This window comes from Aythya marila (genome assembly GCF_965140915.1).
Source record: "Aythya marila genome assembly, chromosome: 21".
NCBI lineage: Eukaryota > Metazoa > Chordata > Aves > Anseriformes > Anatidae > Aythya > Aythya marila.
Window position 1 is genome coordinate 3,662,412 of NC_139062.1, and position 18,672 is coordinate 3,681,083.

Sequence of the window (18,672 nt, forward strand, 5' to 3'; positions counted from 1 at the left end):
TCGGAACGGCTGTCTGCTCGGGGGGAAGGGCAGCAAACAGGGACCTGGGCCGACTCCGTGCCCTCCTCGCCACCAGCCGTGGCTCTGCCCACCCCGAGCACTTCCACACAGGTGTGTTGAGTGAAGGGAGAGGCAGAACTCACAGAAATTGTCTAGAGAACAGCAGGAGGGCTGTGCAAGCTGTCAGACGATAAGGAACTGCACAGCTGTAGCACAGGCTCACCTCCACTTGTACTATTTTCCTATTATTAAGATTCTGCAATCTTTGAAGGCATTAAAAATAAGGGTCCCCAATATGTTTGCCCTTTAAGACAGTCCTCGCTAGCAGAGAGAAGTGGGAATATCTATAAAAATTGACACAGTCCATTTCCCACTCCTGTAAAGTGTGTGCTGAAGTACTCACAGCACAGCTTCTGAGCACACAACACAGCTCTTCTGCTATGTAGGAAGCAGTGCTAGGGGGCTAAGCTCAGCTCCAGTGTAAGTAGCTGCAACTCAGCATCCACCACGCTCCTCTGCTGGTGATGAAGTAGCTGTGGTCCGAGGAAAGACCTCAGGTTCCCCATCCCCAGGAAGAAATCCCTGCTGGGATACCAGCTGCAAGCAGAGCACTGCTTCAAGTCCACAGCCACACCTCGCCCTCACAGCAGCTCCACACAAGCTCCTCTTCACACTTCCACCACTCGCAACATCCTGGAGACCCTACCCCAGTTCCAATCAGTCACCGAGCCCACACAGTCCCTTCCTCTGCCATTCTCTTCGGACCACCAAGGAGTAGGCTGGCAATCCTTGGCCACCTACGCCCTTACACAGGAACACAAGCCACTGCCATCATGCCCACACGGGCAGGAAACACCTTCTTTTCATCTGTGCCCTGGTTTGGGAGTGGTGCTGCAGCACGTCCCAAGCAGCCAGAGTAGCTGTGTAGAGTGGTTAATATTTTCTGGTGTTCCCGAGGCTTTACCTTGCTTGGATTTTAACACTGAATTATTCACTTGCAAATGTTTGGAATTCCCACCTGCTCATACGTAGAGCTCCCCTTCAGCCCACAGCCCCTCTGTCTCAGGCATCTGCTCCCCAAAATGATGGCAAAACTCACAAGAATACTCTTATCCCTCCTCAGCTCCCCTTTGGGAACTGTGGACCGTGCCTGATAGTGGAATAGTGTTGATACTCTCATTCTTCGTGATCAGCTCATGGAAAGCTGTTCTTTTTATCGCTCTGTCTACCTGTGCTGTGATCATACCTTCGGTTTGATGTGCACACAAGCTCTGTGTGGGCAGGATCCACCCCAGGACTGCAGGAAAATCACTCTCCAGATTCCACACAGGAGTTTAGCCCTCTCCATATTATTCCTGGATCTGATCTAACTGACACTGGCATTACAGCACTGTAACTCCATCAACTTCAGCTGAAAGTGTCTGCTCGTGCCAAATTTGATTTGGTCTGCACTGAAACAAAAACAAATCAACAAACAAGCTTAGAGTGAGAAATACAAAATGAGGCTTCCAGAGCTCTTCGGAGCTGATCCCAACACTACCTTGGTGGCAAGAAACTAGATCTGTGTGCCTCCCTTTCCCCTATAAAATGAGGATATTGGCATTTCCCCATTCGTAAAACGAGGTATTTACATTGTTGTTTGTGAAGGGCTGAATTAGTCTTTTTATTTCACCTGGAACACGTAAAGTGCTAAGTGACAGTATCATTTCTCCTGATTTACACCAGCATACGAGAGATCACAATCAGGCTTTGCTATTCCTTTTCTAACGAATGCACTGCACGGAAAAATGCCTGATATAATGATGGCTCAGGAATAGTGATGCAGGTTGGTTTATTTTAAGCAGTAACGTCAAAGCAAAAGGTCTGCTGATTCAGCTCATAAAAATCATTGATGCATAAAAACAACAATAATGTCAGAAAGAAAAGGGGAAGGGAGGACTGGGAGAACAAAAGAAGAAAAGTAAACCAAAACCCATCATAAGTGCACACAAGACAGATGGTCTAACTCTTTTGGGAAGCATTTGCAAATACCCTTGTGCTTACTGGGGAGAAACTCTACATGAAAAATGTATGGTAACTGGAGGGACATGGTATCAAGAAAAGGCATCTCTTTTCCATTTATCTATCTTTGATTGAAGCTTCTGGTCCAGCCAGCAGCTTGGGAACGTCTTCATTTACAGTATTCCTTCCTGAAATCTGAAAGCAAATTGAAATGGAGGTCAGTACCTTGATGGCAATCTCAAACCACCCAAAGAAACACGCTGTGATAAGAACTTAGCTCTACAGTGACGAGTGACCATTTGCAGTCAGCTACGCTCTCATTATCCTCTTCATAAACCCCACAGTGAGATTTATGGTATATAAATTCTTGCACAGATCATCTCTGAAGAATGTAGGTAAAATATCATGAGAAATGCATCAAGAGCTGCAGGTCTAAGGCAACTCACAGGCTCTCTAGACCTCTTCCTTCTTGCTCTCATTTCAGTCACATGTATTATGTTCTGAACTGATATGGAAGGAGTCACAGAACCTGACAGCCTTCTTACAAGCGCTGTTTGTTTTAAGTGCAACCCTGAAAACTGAGGGATAATACACAGAATTAAGCCTGGATAAACAAAATAAGATTCAGCTCCTACAGAGAGAGAGCTGTTTGCTTTTGTTGGATGAAGTAAAAGGCTGCCCATTGCCCATAAACGAATCCAGCTCAGAACACTCCTCTGCACAGTGTTTTCTTCACAAACATAATGCCAGTACTTTTTTGAGATACATCTTTCTCTGAGGCTGTAATAAGAATGTGCTATTCCAACCCTGCAAGGCATTCTTTTTCCAATAAAGAAGAAAATCTATTTGTGCCATGCCAAAAGCTTTTAAAAACCTAATCACTACTTGGATCTTGTGGCTCCATGATGAAAGGATAGGAAGGGAACTGGCTTCTCATTCCTGCTCTCATTTGTCATGATGTTTACCATTCCTCGTTTGACTGTGGCTTGGTCAGCTTACTGCTAGAGTATGTTCCTCCCTCCTCCAACCCATCACAAGGCTCCGACAGCCACCAATTAGGGTGAAGCAGGTCATTATTACCTTTGTCTAAGTCGATGTTCTTTGCTGGGAAGGTTCTGGCTTGCTCAGCCTTCTCCTTCAGGATGTTGTTTTTGTAATCTGTATAAGGGAGGAGCGCAATTCAGACAGCTATCAGGACATTAAAAGAAAAAGTTTTATAGGCAAGGGAGACAGGATCAGCCCTTCCCTGAAGTACTCGACGCATAACATCTCCAGATCTCTAGGAGTAACTCATGGAGTTACTCAGCAGGAGAAGGAAACGTGCTACAGCTTAGTTGTTTTTGTTTTGTTTTTTCCTGGCACTGATCAGTTACACACACTTCAGTTTCCTGCTCCTCATAGGTACCACTGATTCTTCCTCTATGTAGCAACAAGCTCTGGATTATCTGGTTAAGGTCATGCGAAGGTGACTGATGCAGTTATTTAAAGAATTTGCTCACAGGAAAGCTCCCTTGAGACACACACACACAAGAATGTTATACTTGTGCTGTCCTGATTTGCAGCCCACCACCTGCAATTCCTCTGCTCTTTACTTTAGCTTTTTTACACACATTTACACCTCGTTTACACACAGCAGTTTTGTAGTTTGGGACCTGGAGTTTGGCAGCTTGTTCTTCTAAAGGTTGCACCTTTTCTAGGGGTAAGATTCTCATAAATCTGCCCTTTAATATCAGGAGGCTAAGTCGCTATAAAATGGGCACCTAAATACCTTTAGGAAATCCTCAGTTACAAGTTTTGACCTGGTCTAGAGAAGGGCTGCGAGCCGATGCATACCCAGCCTGATGTCTTCACTTCTGTACTGGGTCAGATCTGTTGTGTCGACTGTAAATTCTTTAAGATTTACATCCTTCCTGAAAAAGGAATGAGAGTGAAAAATGGTTATTGCCACATCCTTTAATAACTGTCTCCTTTTACCTTTTTTTTCACAATTGCTTTCTAGTGCTACTTTAAGGAATTTAATCTACATTGTTTATTTGCTATACATCTGGAGAACAGCTGAAAAAAATATAGATTTCAGTTTTATTAAGTACAGGTGATTTTCCCAGTAATCTCTGGAGAACCATTTTCAGCTTCTGCAAGGTTCCCTTGATGAATACATGACAAACAGCTTTCAGCAGATCATCCTGCTCACTCGTGAATCTGATTCTCCTCTCTTTTGCTTATACTGTCTTGTCTACTAACACCAACAGATCTCTGGCGAGTTGGTTGCTTTTTTCCCCAGGAGTTTGGAGCCTAGAATGATGGTGAGCCAATTTGAACTGGAACTTTCCCATTTCTTCCATGTTAGGATATGTAATAAAACATAAAAGGACCCAGATACATTATTTTGGCCCATGTCCAACTACTAAACCATATCAAACAGTCTCTGCTTTACACGGCTGCGTTCCTACTAACCAGATCCTCAGCTCCTTTAGGATCTTCATGACAGCAGAGGCTTGGGACCACTAAGGTCATTATTATGCATTCTAGCCATAGATAGTAGATCCTGTAATTATACTTACTCTCCGTATTTCTTCACGTTGTATTCGTAGCCTAAACAGGAAGAAGAAATAAAATGAACAGTTGCATCCAGCCCAACCACCTCCCAGATACCACTGATAACAATAACACACAGCAGTTATTCGCAGTGCTCTTTGTTGTGATGCTTACAATCAGCATTTTCAAAACCCCTCTAACACACAAGAATTCATGCACATCCCCCTGCCACAGGGAGCTCCCCCTTCCTTCACTCACCAGCTTTCTGATGGTTTTCCCAAATCTAAGGATGACCAGCCACGAGAAACTACAACCAGCCCCATATTTCATTTTTTACCTCCCATTTATTACACAAATATTTAGCCCATCTGTCTTCTCCTGCATTCTGGTGCTGCATCTGTCCAGCCCCAGCCCATTGCATCCATCACATGCTGCAGACACCGGTTTCCATCTGCCTTCCACTTGCCAGGTATCTAAACAGACTCCTGCCTCACTCCGACCAGCAAGGAATAACTTTGGGCTCCTCTTTTTTTACTGAAAAAACAGGGCTGGGAGTCTGTCCCCTCTCTGACTGCAAAGCAACTCCACTCTAGGCAGCGGGGACAGCCCGCTGTGTGTTGGTGCTACCCCCTGATGTGGAAATAAGGACAGGTGTGGTACTGCAAAAGAAGACAAACATTCCCTGGTTTTTGCTTGTTGTGTGGCATCCAAAACTATTTTTGTGAAGCGAGAGATCTCCGAGTACATTTATCCAATCACACACAGTCACCCAGTACAGGGGGTTCAGCAAGGACTTCAAAAATCTCAGTCCCCACAGGATGCACATAAGTTTTCTGCTCTAAATAAATCCCACCTGTACAGAAAACTCAGCAAATCAAGGCCTGGACATTTTTACCCCACTCTAATGAATCTCTCTCAGCACCAGCACCTGCAGAGACTCTCCTCTGTGCTGGATTTCCAGAAGAGGATCGCTGCCTTTGGTGTTGTGCTGCACAGTAATTATTTGCAGAATCAGCTCCCCTGCCACAGGACAGTCCCGTAAGCACTGCAGGGACTTCTCCAGCACCTACCTCTCTGCCGGCGCTTGCGGGTGATGAGGACAACGATGATGAGGAGGACGATGAAGAGCAGCAGCGTCGCCAGGACGTAGCCCAGCTGCTGGAAGAAGTGGATGCGGCCCTCGGGGATGATGACGTTTATCACGTTGTGGCCCCTGACAACGTTGGGATCTGGGGGCAGAGGGAAAGGAGAACAGGATGAGAATCGCACTCGGCATTCACAGCACAGCACGACTGCAGGTGGACACAAACGTGGGACCGAAAAGGATGTGCAGTGAGGAGCTTGTGAACTTAATGAACTCCCGTGCTGCTGCCTGGCTCTCAGCACGCTGCTCTGCTTCAGTGCAGAGGAGAAAACAGAAAGGAGCCCCAGGACACAGCCCAGAGCCTCCCGCGGGGTAACGCAGCCCCGCGCTGGGTCCCCTGCAACACGCGCACGGCGCTGCCTCGGCTCCAGACAGCTCAAGTATGAAGCAGCCACTCCCTGCCAAGGGTTATAATTTACAGAGTGGGAGGAATTTTCAATGCCAAAGAATGAGTTTCCTTTTCAAATAAAAGAAAAAAAAAATCAATAAAATAAATAAAATCAAAACCCGCAAAGAAAAGCCAAGATTCCATTCCAGCGGTGGGTGCAGCAGCGCTTCAGTTCCTCGGCGCAGGGAAGGGTAACTCAAAACTTTTACGTGGAACATTTTTGTAGATCGCAAATAAATAGGTCAAGGCTTTGCACACAGACAGGGAAAGCGACTTCTCTGCTTGCAAGAAGCCCAGACCCAGGCCTCCAAATCACCCCGCGTCAACGCAGGCAGCCCAGGCTCTGTCTCCTCCTTCCTACCGAAAGTGTTTAATTACGAACACTGGTTGGATGCTGCTCACTGTTACTCCACGATAACTTGGGGCCAGTCCTGGGGCTAAACACGGCCCGACACCAGCAGGCTGAGAGCAGATTCCTTTCCCTGCTTGCTTTGCTAAGGAGGTTTGATGCTTGTGACAGCAGCAGGGCCAAAACCAGGAGGGCCAGAGCTCCGGTGGCACCTTTCCCTGCCCGCTCTGCACCTCCAGGACGCTGTCAGAGCAGAGCTCCTGCTTCCTTCAACCCGTTGCTTCCTCTGAAGCCTGTCTCATGCAGAGACCGGGACACCACTGGCACCGAGTAGTGACAGGGATGAGAGGCAGACGGGCAGTCTGGTCCCTTATCAAACACGGGGCGGTGTCCAGCTCATTCTCTGTATTCCGCCAGGGCCAGATTTCCCCCGGCAGCCTTTTGGTATTCCTCCTTAAGCTCAGCGACATCTCCAGCACCAGTTAAGGTCAGAGCTGATCGGCAGGAACAGGAATGTCGCAGCTGAGCTAAGCCAGCGAGTTCATCATTATTTCAACAGCTGGTTTTCCTTTTGAGGCCGTTTGGGAATGTTAGAGACTGCTCATTTCCATCGGCACAGCACTGTAAATAGGCTGAGCCCAGAAATTCAATATTCCCCACAAAAAACACAGCACCAAGAGTGCTGGTTTTGTCCAACCTCACCCTCCATGACAGCAGGGAGGCAAACAGCTTATTAAGCTCACCAGCAAACCTCTTCATCAAACGCTTGAGCAACCCAAGGCCGCGGGGCACCAGAAAATGCCTAAATATAAATTAAGATCCAGATAATAGGGCCAGAGCAGTTAAGAGTTAGGAAGCTCATCACGGTGTCTGGGTCAGCTCTGGCTTTAGGAAAAGCAGGCAGCAGGTAAATGAGTGCTTGCTCCCCAGACACTCCAAGTAGGTCAATTAAAAGTAACCCTGGATGAAATTTTGGGAGCTGCTGGCACAGCGAAAGGTTCCAGCTGGTCGAGTGGCTTGTTTGCAGCATTTAAAAACAACCCACCCCCTGGGAAATCCAATAAAATGATCGTGGATGGAATGGATGGAAGCACGGCCTGGTGGCAGCGCTGGTTGTTTGCTCATACTCACAGCACTCCTGGAAAACGGGGAGGTTTTAGCAGCTGCCCCGTGCTGGTTGTGCAGCCCTCCGCTGCAGTTGTTGCTGGCACTGCAGGAGGTTTTGTATTTCCTGACTCTACTGCTGAAGACGAGCGTGTGTTTTTCACCACAGCTCCGAAATCCCATACCAAAAAGAACCGCAAAGCTGCAACCAGCACAGGGATGGTTCTGCTGTAACAAACCCCTGCACCACTCCCTAAGGAGAGGGCAGCCCCTGGCGCAGCCACCGAGCCCCCAGGCTTTTTCCTGGCTTTTTGCTTTCCCCCAGTACTGCAGGGCAGGAGCTGATCTGAAACTTCAGCCAACATCAGCGAGGTGGCCACAACGGCAAGCTGTGGAAAGAGGTTCAGAAACTTTGGGCCTCCTTAGCCCCAAAAAAAGTTGGAACGGAGGTGCCTTTACATTACTTTACCCAAATGTCGAGGGGCAGATCCTTCTGTTGGGGAAAAACAAATGGAGAGAGCTCCACCACGAGCTCACAGCTGCTGGGTATGTGGCCCATTTTCTTTTCAAGACTGGGAATAGGCCAGCAATAAGCAAGAGATGCCGTTCTTCAATCACTTGTTCCAAAGCAAACGCGGAGTAAAAAATGCACTAAATTAGTACACACACAACACATTTGTTCTGCTGGGACTGAGAACAGGATTGAACTCATGTTTATAGTTCAAAACAGGATGAAATTTCCTGTCTGGAAATGGCTCTGAGCCTTGGAGCTATGCCAGAAGCTATAGCTGCTTGCTGGAGGAAAAAAAAAAAAAAAAAAGAAAGAAAGAAAGAAAGAAAAAAAACCCTCCCTGCTTTGCTTTTGTTATCTCCTGGCGTTTCAGTTTGGCTTTAAGTCACAGCCCAGAGAAGTCCTGCATGGCTTTTTGTGGAGAAGGGCAACAGCTCGGCCTTTCCTGCTGCTCACAGACAGGGCATGTACCAGCAGGCTGCTGAGCAGCACTGGGGCTGAGCACGGCTCCCTGAACGTCTGGGCTCTTCCCTGTTCCCACCGACTCAGCACATTCTTGTGTGTGGTGCTCTCCAAGCAGCTGAGCATTCGCTGCCCCGAGGGGACAAAGCTCTTCCAAGGCTGCTCTTCCTGGGGCTGGAAATGGCTTTTCTCAGGGAGGCAAGCTCCTTCAGCACAGGGCATTACTGCCAAACTAAGACAGCCCCGGCAGGCTGGATTACTTGCAGCTTCTGCCTAAGGTCTGAGCAAGAAGGTAAATAAATACCCAGCAACAACAAGGACAGCATCTAGGGGAGAGGGGAACAGATTCCTGAGTGGACAGCTCTGGAAACAAGATGTAGTTTCCATCTGCACAATGTGATTTAAATAGGACTCGAGGGCAGCAAAAGAGCCTCAAGCAGGGAGGCTGATATTTGTGTGTCCTGACCTCTGCGCCAGCTCAGCCCCCACGGCCACCTCTCTTCGGTACCGCCTGGTTTTCTGGCCACCAGCCTTGGTCCCAGCGGGAAGGTTTAGGTTTCTGTGACATGAAAAAACCTAATTGCTGGAGGAGAACAGAGCTATTGAAAAATGGATGAAGCACGTCAAAATTTTGTATCGAGCAGCCAATAAATATTAAACCACAATGAGGACGTTAAAATGTTAATAAGGAACTATACCCAAAAGATTAAGAAAATTATCAAACTTGGGATTTTACTCTTCTGCCTAAACGAAGCGTGACAGCTGGGGGGTTGGACGGGCTGTCAGATGATAACTCAGTGCAGTGGAAAATGTGAAAATTGAGTTAAGAAAAAAAAAATAAAAAAATGAAGGGTGGAGGAAAATTCCTGGTGGTTGATTCCGTGCAGCCTGGCACCTGGCGCAGCCTAAACCCCTGTGTGATGGGGAGAGAAGCACGAACAGGGGCACGTTGTCACAGCAGGGGCAGTGCAGAACTGATCCCTGACTCCACAGCTTCTCCTGGTTCAGAAAAACAATCAGAAAAGGGAGCCTGCTAGAAAAAAAGCCCGCTTGCCTCAGGACACGCGAGCCTCGCAGAGCAGCAGGCTGCCTGGGAGCAGAGCAAGCAGCAGGACAGCAGGACGTGTCGTCAGCCAGCTCTGCAGGCAGGGTGATGAGCCCTGATGGGTGGGACCCTCCTGGTTGGGTGGGACCCTCCTGGTTGGATGCAGCTCAGTGTTAAGCAGCTCCAGAGATCCTCACGTCTCTCTCAGCGCGTGGAAACAGCTCGGGAACACCCCGGCGCTGTACCCTAGCAGTGAGGGAGGCAAGAGCTCATCTCCTCCTCCAACCTTAGGGGCAGGAACACGAGAAAGCTTCACGCAGGAAACCTCGGGCTTGCTCTGAGCTGCACCTTCACTGCCGTGCTGTCTGCGGTACCCCTGCAGGGCACAGTTTGCCCCGACCACGCTCCCTCCTCTCCCTCCTGCAGCTGGGGAAGCTGCCAGCAGGCACTCACCGACGGCTGGGGCAGTGTTGTGGGTTGTGAGGTTCACCACCTTCTTCTCCCTCACGGGCTCTGTCACGAAGACTTGGTAGATCCTCCTCTCGTGCAGGCCGCAGTAGTGGTGGTGCAGGTGGCAGGAGTAGGTGCCTTCGTCGGCGCTTTCCAGCTCCGAAATGCGGAGGGAGAAGTCCCCCAGGGCGAAGGCCGTGTCGGTGATGTTCATCTTCTGGCGGATGAAGAGCGGGCCGTAGGAGCGGCGCTCTCCGGAGGCGTACAGATCGATCAGGCGGTCGGCGCGGTCGTGGGGGACCCCCGGGGGCTGCCTGTCCCAGTGGACCACCTGCTGCTCCTCTTCGCTGTGCCGCTCCGTCCAGATCTGGTTCCTGTTCACGCAGGGAAGTGTCACCGTGCTGCCTTCCAGGGCGACGATCACGGCCTTCTCCCCGTCCCAGTACTCCTTCGCTGCTTTGGCTGTGGAGATGACAAGTTGTAGGGCCTCGGGACGTGCCCCTTTACACGCTCACCCCATGCCTAAGGACACCCAGACGTGCCTGAGGTCACTCCCAGACCCTGCAGCCCCATAAAACATCCCCTACCAAGACCCCAAAGTGCCACCGAGGTGCCGTGCCTTGTTCACGCTCCCTTCAGCAGTCAATAAACAAATCTACCTGCACCTTCCACACCCTAGCTCAGTGCAGGAGCACCTCCAATTCCTCCTAACAGGGCTCTCCTCCTGCTTCACCCAGCAGGAAGCACGTTGTTTTCCCATCAGGCTTCACCTTCCACATGCCGTGCCTTGCTCCTCCAAGCAGGAAATGCTTTCCTACCCACAAGTGCCCCAATTACTGGGGAAGTTCAAGGAGCGTTGTTTTGCATTCGATTCTTTTGTTATTCCTTCTTGAGAACAAAACCACGGATGAGCAGATTGGGGCTCGCAGGCCAGGCTGGGTGTTCTCACTGCATGGAAGCCGTGAGAACAGCAGAAGAGACATTTCTGTCCCATCCCCTCAGCCTCTTGGAAAACTCAGCCCTCTGACAGCCTCCCAGCAGCTTCACTTGTGCATGACATAAAGGTGGACTTAAAGGACACAGTAGTGATGCTTCTGCAGCGTGGGTGGCACAGACTGCAGTTGCCAACAGCCCTGAGAAGCTTGCTTTTAGAGCTGGAGTCACGGCACGCTGCACGAGGAGGTTTTCTAACTCCAGGCTTCTCAGGACTAAGCTCCCCAGACCCGTGTGACAAGGCAGATGGTTGTGGCTAACCTGAGTAATGAGGGATTGTTACTGAGGATGTTTTACTGGCGGAGCATTAAGAGGACAGTTAGCTAGCTGGGCTGCCTGATGCAAACAGTTAACAGCCTCTCTGCAGGGTTTGGGAGAGGCCAAGAAAGAAGGGAGGTTCACAAAAACACACACATTGGCTAAAATACCAAAACTTGAGGAGTCAGAAAACAGAAAACAGCCCAGCGAGCACCGCAGGACTCTCGTGGCACCTGCACCCTGAATCTGCACTGAGAAGCCAGCACAAAACCCTTCACCCACGCTGCTCCTCTCTGACATGAGCAGCACAGCACGCAATACCTTCTGTGGCTCAGCACACAAATCCCACTGGGAATTCAGCACCGTACTGGGAGCAACCGGACTCCAGCTGCCAGACCCTGCCCGTTGCAGAGAGAGGCCCCAAGCTGTCTCACACCCACCTTTCTTGGTGACATCCAGTTGGATTTTCACAGTTTCGTACAAGTGGCAGTAGTGGTGGTGGAGATTGCACGAGTAAATGCCTCCGTCACTCTCTGCAACATCTAGGGCAATGGAGGAGAGAGAGGAAGATGAATGGCTCATGCTAAGATAACACTTCTGTCATTTATTCCATATCCCAAATGCTTGTCTGGATGCACACAGGGGCCTCTGCATAGCTTAGAACAAAATCTGATCACTGGGAAGGGTTAAACAGAGGACCCACCTCACCTAACACGATCATTTGTTCTGTTTCTTTGCTCTTGCGTGGAGATTTGTATTACCAGATGGAAAGAGGAAGCCAATTTCAGTTTAGCTAAGTGCAGGCATAGGAAGAATGACAGCTTTGGGTTTATGGCTCAGGAGCTGAAATAGCCAAAAGGTCCACAAGAAACCCAAAGGACTTTTAGACAGCAAGTTATCGATCCCCTTTTAAAACGGGATTGGTTCAAAGGGGAATAAAACTGTATCGCCAGTGATTCACACGACCTCCTTAGGGTCGTTTTTACTTTCAGAAAAATGCTCTGTAGAACAGCCATTTTCCCTGGAAAGCACGAAGCCAGTTTAGACGCATCCTCCACTGCGCTGGGAAGCACGGGGAGGAAAGATGCTGCCGAGTACCTTTGATCACCAGAGAGAAGTTGCCGTCCGTAAAAGCGTTCTGCGGCATGAAGATCCTCCCTTGGTTGTAGGAGCTGTAGACACGCTGATCCCCCGCCGAGTACATGTCGCAGAGCCTCTCCATCTTGTTGTCCCCGTAGTAGGTGCTGTAGACGTCCCAGTGCACCACGCGCTGCCGGTCGTTGAGGCGATCCTGGGTCCACACCATGCGGTAGCTCTTGCAGGGCAGGACAGCCTGCGAGCCCAGCGTGGCGCTGATGTTCAGCACGGACACTACCACGCTGTTGGGGTTGGAGGCATCGGCCGGGACTGAGAGCCAGGAGCAAAGAAAGGAAAAGAGTTTCCGGGTTAATAGCATGCGAAGAAGGGGCTGGAGTAAGATTCAGCCCTGCTCTACAATCGCTGCTCACCTCCCAGCCAAAATAACGTGATTTTCAAGACAACGCAGAGCTCTCTCATGAAGAAATGCAAAAGAAATACACTTAAAACTGATGGTTGCATTCAGTAAAAACAATGCTTGTCATCGGGATCCTAAATTTGACGTGTCCTACCTGCCTTTCAGCCTTAACCCACACTTACATCCATGCTTAGAGACACTTGTTCATGGTTGCTGCCCATGGAAATTAGCCACGAAATGCCCATCCTGGGGGGCCTGGTTCCACGACACCCAATTTCTTCTCACAGTGACAAAAAGAACAGGCAGATTACAGAGATGTCACTCACCTGAATATAAATCAACAGAACCTGTCAAAGCAGAAAAAAAAAGAAAGTTACTGACAATGAAAGACACAAACGCAGCTGTCTCCTCTGATGTTACCCCACCCATCCCTCCCTCCTCTCTTAATGCTCATTTAAGGTGAGCGTTGTGGTTAAGCCCAGAGCTGAGCCCTTGCTTGGGCCATGCAGCAAACACAACAACTGCCTGATCCAACAAACTCACGCTTAAAAGCAACAAGGGGAATGCTCAGCCTGCAACTGAATTTCGGACAGTCCCTGTCTTTATTTCACACCGTCTATAGCTACAGGTTTTTTCACCCTGCTATTCAAACCCTACACCAAAGGTATGTCAGTGCATCACCCACTGAAACTGCCCGAAAGGCGTCTTCTGCTACTTAACACGCTCCGTGCAGGACAAAAAATAAGAACCCAAGGAGGCAGGACTGCGCAGGGGGCTGGGAGGCACCGACACCATAGGATCTGCTACTGCTCCTGCATGGGAACCAGCAGAAACAGCAGGACAAGAAGAGTTTTGCTTGCAGGCTGCATTCCTGAGCTGCCCGTTCCCACAGGCTGTCTACGCCTTCTCGGTCGTTTCACTTACCCTGGACTGGACATTTATTTTAGGCTAAGCAAGAAAATAAAACATCCACCAGCTTTTGGTGAAGCATTTTCTGTGTGAAGGCAGTCCCAGCAGTGTTTTGCACCCTGTCCCACTCACACACCCCTGCCAGCGGGTACACTGGGTACACGCTTGCCTGGGAGCAGGAGATCCCTAAGAGGAGAAGTGTCCTGTCCTTCCCCAAAGGCAGAGGGCATTGCGGGGTGCTGAAACTACCTGTCCTCTGCTGGGCAGACCTCGTGCTGGCTCCCCAGAGCCTCTCCTGCTCCCATTCCTGCTCTGCACAGCCGGCCACGTAACGCTCTGGAAGCAGCCACGATTCTCTCCAACGCACGCGACGCAGATCTGTGCAGGAAGAGCTTTGCAAGACATCAACTGACGGCTTTGTTTCCGCACTGCTCCGGCCCAGTCCCTCCTGCTTGGTGTGTAGGAGGGGTCGGGAGGGCTCCCGGCATCAGGCTTTGGGAGCACGCAGCAGGCTCTCAGCACAACGACGGCATTCTCTCTCCAACCAGCGAAGCCCAAGTGGGCTCCAGCAGGACAACTGGATGTTTTGTGCTGCTAATGTCACAGGCACAATGCCCGCCTGACAAAGGCTGGAGGTTTTTGGTTTTTTTTCAGCCCTGGAATTTATTCATTTGAAAAGAGAAAAAAATTAACTCCAGGCTGGGGCTACTTTAACCACACCCTCAACATGCAGGCTGGGAATAAACTCCGCGTCTTTCCCTTCTCCTATCAGAAAACACCGGGCAGTGACACCAGAGAATAAAACCGAGCAGCACTGCCCGTTCAGAGACACCTCCTGCACTTATGAGCTCAGCATCACAAAGAAAAAAAGATCCAGCTTTCTCCCAGAGCCACTCAGTCGGTTTGATAGGGAACAAAATCGCTCTCAGGAGGCTCGGGAGCAGCACAACAGCACCTGCCCGGGGTGATGAGACCCGGCAGTGCTTACCTACCCGAGCTGGTGGCAGAAATTCTGTGATTCTGTGATCTGTGGTGTGACCAGGTGCCACAAGGTGACCTGTGTGGGAGGAAATGTGGCTGGGAGCTGGCTGCCTGCACTGCCTGCGCTTCCAGGGTCTCGCTTCAGTGCTCGTTCACTTGATTCGGCGCGGCAGAAGCAGGCTCCTCTGGCTGAGCAGCAGGAATGCGTTCGCTTTGCTCCCTTCCTCTCACAAGCTAATGGGAAAAACACGGAGCCCAAACGCCGCGCTGTAAATCTCACATCCGACAGGGACATCCACCGAAGCCTTCCAGCAGGCTCTGCTCGGCAGCCAGGCCCAGCCCCAGGCCAAGGCCAGCGCTGAGCACGGGTTTGTGCCTTGGTGGTGCCCCCCCAGCCCCTCTCCGGGAACTCCAGGGTCCCTCCAGGTCTGCCCTGAGGTAAATAAGGGCATTGCTTCCTTTTAGGAAAAGGGAAAAGCATCCGCTGAAGCCCTGCCAGGTTATTTGGCTTGCTGGCTGACACAAAGAGGGCCCAGGGTTACCGTCTCGTCGTGCACTAGAACCAAACACCTGAACAGACGGCAAGGCAGGGCTCGCCGTGGCTTTCATTTTAACATATTTCAAATTCCACCTGGAGGATGATCACCCGGCCCTCGCTCCGAGGGATAAACCCACCTGAGAAGAACAAACTCGTCCCCTGCCATGTTCTGTGCGGACTCAGCACGCCTCTCGGCAGGATCCCAGAGGTGTTCTGCTGCTCCCACGATATAGGAAGAGGAAAGCAGCCTGCAGGTTTCTAATCCCTTGTAAAAGGCAGGGCCAGCTCTCACTTCTTGAATCCCAGCCATCTCTCCAGCACAGAATTAGGCTGCAGAAGGTGCAGGCAAGCTGGAAGTAGAAGCCTCAGGCTCTGAGAGATGTGCTGCATGGCAGAGCTCTCCAGGCATTGCCCTTGGAGCAGCTCAAAGAGAAAAAGAAGAGCAGGACCCCTGCTCTTCTGCTCCCAGAGGCTGCTGGCAGAGGTGGAAGCACGTGCTAAGGAAACCACCGCATTCCTGGCCCGTGCTGGAGAACACCAGAACAGAAACTTTGCAAACCCAGAGCGGCAGCCCGAGTGCCAGGCGGCACAAAGACCCCACGGGGCACGAGAACAGGCAGGGCCTCTGCTGGGCGCAGGGAGAGCTGGGCCCCCACAGCCAGCAGAGCCAGGATAAGCTGCCTGGGTCAGTGTCTTACAGGGCAATAAACGTCCCTGAAGTCCAGATTGTGGTGGCGGGCAGGGAAGAAAACAAACTGAAAATTCCCTGGAGGAATGAAAGCCACATCCCACCAGGAATGGGGGTTGAAGCAACAGTCTCCAAGGCTGATGCTCGGCTTGCCTAAGCTCAGCTCATGACGTCTTCGCACGCCTTCCTACCATGTCCTAGTCTCAATTTCTTTCTTCTTTTCAATAAAGGGAATTCTGCACCAAGGCTGCCTTCACATCAGGGGCGCAGAGCGCTGCTCTAGGCCTAGACAAAGGAGATGTTCTGTGGGAAATCTGTGTGGCAGACTCCTTTTTCCCACAAATCCCATCGCTTACGCAGAGGATTTAAAGGTCTCTGTAGAGCTGTTTCACAATTACCCCAAAAACAGAAGCTCGTGCTACCGAGCCATTTCCAAATACCTCTGGAGAATGGCAGTGGCTCCGTCCTGCCCCTGCAGGGAGCTGACCCGGTGTCTGCGAGGCCCTGACAGCTCACAGCACAGCAACCCCACGGCACCAGCAACACACACGAGCCCAGCACTACTCCAGTAGCCAATATTTTAACCCAGTAGCCCACAGCTGGGTGCATCCCAAATGAGTAGAGGAGGGAGATGGTGAGCAGCACGGTCCCGTGCCTCGATGCAGGACCAAGCTTCTCACTTAAGGCCTCCCCTACAAAGCCAACCAATGGCCATCAGATTTTGGGCTTTTACCTAAGCCTCTGGGCTTGTTTAGTTTTAAAGGCTCGCTGGGACAGCTTTCTCAAGGGCAAAGGACAGTGCTTGCAAGAAGGACGTTGGGGCTGGAGAGCTGTTAGCCGCCCCCCAGCCCCAACGAGTCCATCACTGCAGGCAGGAACACGCCGTGGGCTGGCACAAAGCAAGAATGTGGAAGGGAAAAGCCTCCTGCCTGTACAAGAAACCGATGGCATCCTGGCCCAATTTGCCCAAAGTTCCTCGCGGAGGGCTCAGATGTTAGCTCAGCCCTGGGAGCCCTTCGCTGCTTTGTGTACTTCACGCTGGCTGCGGGCCCACGGAGCAGCTCGCAGAGCCATTGCAAACACGGGGCTGCTCCTCCCTGCAAGACGTTAACGCTTGAGGGTGTGGTTCTTCTCCGAGAGGGAGCATCTCAGCAAAAAAAAAAGGCACAGATTTCTTCCTTTCTCCCCTCCCCGTCTTCTCCCGGCACGCTGAGCCGAGCTGGGTGGGTACAGCAGTTCTCAGCACGCTGGCTGCCTGGCGTGCGGACAGCTCTCTCTCCAAAATACACCCAAAAAAAACCGTCGGTGTGAGATCACACCATCCTTCAGGGGGATACTGCCTCCTTCCCGCAGCTCTGCAGCGCTGTGCAGCAGCACAGCCTGCTCTTCCTGCCCCAGGCACTCCCAAAAACTCTGCCAAACCACTCCGGGGAGCAGCTGGGCTGGTTGGTGCTTCAGAAATGCAACCTGTGGCCTCCCTCCTTCCCTAGCCCTACCCCAGCACCCCACTGGTTTTCTGCAACATGTTAACCCTTCTTTCCCTATGGCTGACCCCATGTGATGCCCATTCCTTGCCTTTAGGCACTGCAAAGCCAGAGAGGATTTGGCGATGTAGGAGCCAGATTAATTAGGGACCGAAGTGAGAACTCCTCATCTTCCTCCCTCTCCTCTGAGCGAGGCCTTCCCGTGCCCTTCCTGGAGCTGCAGCTGCTCCTGGCTCACAGACAGGTGCCTCCCTTAGGGCCCAGCATGCTGCAAGGGTGGATTTGCTGGGCTGGTACAGTTAAGGACACTGGGTCCTCTTGCAGCCTTTCCAGCACATTGTAGAAGAGGAAAAGGCACAAGCAATTCTGTTACTCTAAGCTCATCACGCTTGTCCTCATCTCTTCCCTGCACCTTAAAGTGAATTCTTACCTGTCTTTATGCTGACAGGGCAAAAAAAAAGCTTCATTTTGTCTTGCATCCTGAACACACACACATGTATCAGCTGTTTCTGCCCCTTCAGAAGTTTAAAACAACCTGTAGCTAGCCAAGCTTGATGGCATTCTTATTTCAGCCTACTGCCTTTGAGGCTGCCGATGAAGGGAACTGACATGAAAAAGTAAATTGCACAAACATGCTGGGTGAAGTAGCACTGAAACGACCTCAAGCATTTCTCCAGTCTCTCTCCTTTCCTCTCGAAAAGGAAAAAAGTAGGAGAAATCCATAACTCCCTCCCCTCGCAGAGCAGAACCCAGCGAACTCAGGAATCTGAACGAAATCTCCCAAAGATAACAGCCCAAAACCTCCAGCCCCGTCCTCTGCAGCTGAAATCAACCCAAGCGACGCCGTGTTATCAGCGAGGAGCTTACTTTGCTGAAGCACAAGCTGCCACAGGAGGAGTTTTGCTAGTTGCTCCATTTCTTCAGCTTCTCTGTGTTTCCGTCTCTTGAAAAACAAGTTAAAGACCTTTTTTTTTTTTTTTTTTTAACAACTGGAAAACACTATGACCTCATCAATTTACATCCAGAAAGCCGTGGACAGCGGCTCACATTCTGCAGAGTTACTCCACCTCCAACTCCTGCCTCCCCACCTCCCCTCTCCGCTCTCCCCCTCGCTCACACTCCACCTCCTTCCTTCCCCTAACTCTGCCTGCAGTCACTACAAACACCCACTCTCCTCTTTTCCCCTCCCTCTGGGACCTTCTGATCTGCCCCGACTTTGATGTGAAAGTTTTATCGGGTACAGTTGGTCCCACACAGCTCTCGAAACAATCCCTCTCCCTCCCCCGGGGATGGAACTAATTTTCCTTGTACTTTACTTGATCCAGCTGTTCCTCGCT

The 18,672-nt window shown here is 50.7% G+C and overlaps 1 protein-coding gene across 1 annotated transcript; it reads right to left on the reverse strand.

Moving 5' to 3' along the window:
* Positions 1–1,814: 1,814 nt before the first annotated feature.
* MXRA8 (matrix remodeling associated 8) lies at positions 1,815–18,383 on the reverse strand. Its single transcript, XM_082777072.1, has 10 exons — positions 18,203–18,383; positions 13,062–13,082; positions 12,339–12,647; positions 11,681–11,782; positions 9,993–10,451; positions 5,607–5,765; positions 4,563–4,593; positions 3,835–3,911; positions 3,082–3,159; positions 1,815–2,196 (listed from the first exon to the last, which is right to left on the reverse strand). The coding sequence occupies exons 1-10, from the start codon at positions 18,249–18,251 to the stop codon at positions 2,171–2,173; spliced, it is 1,311 nt and encodes a 436-aa protein (XP_082633198.1). The 5' UTR covers positions 18,252–18,383; the 3' UTR covers positions 1,815–2,170.
* Positions 18,384–18,672: the final 289 nt, after the last annotated feature.

Coding starts and splice junctions, on each gene's coding strand:
- MXRA8 (XM_082777072.1), bottom strand. CDS start 18,251: ATGGAGCAACTAGCAAAACTCCTCCTGTGGCAGCTTGTGCTTCAGCAA. Junction 12,648..13,061: donor TTCTGTTGATTTATATTCAG/GTGAGTGACATC, acceptor CCTGGCTCTCAG/TCCCGGCCGATGCCTCCAAC. Junction 4,594..5,606: donor CCGCAAGCGCCGGCAGAGAG/GTAGGTGCTGGA, acceptor CTTCCTGTTTAG/GCTACGAATACAACGTGAAG.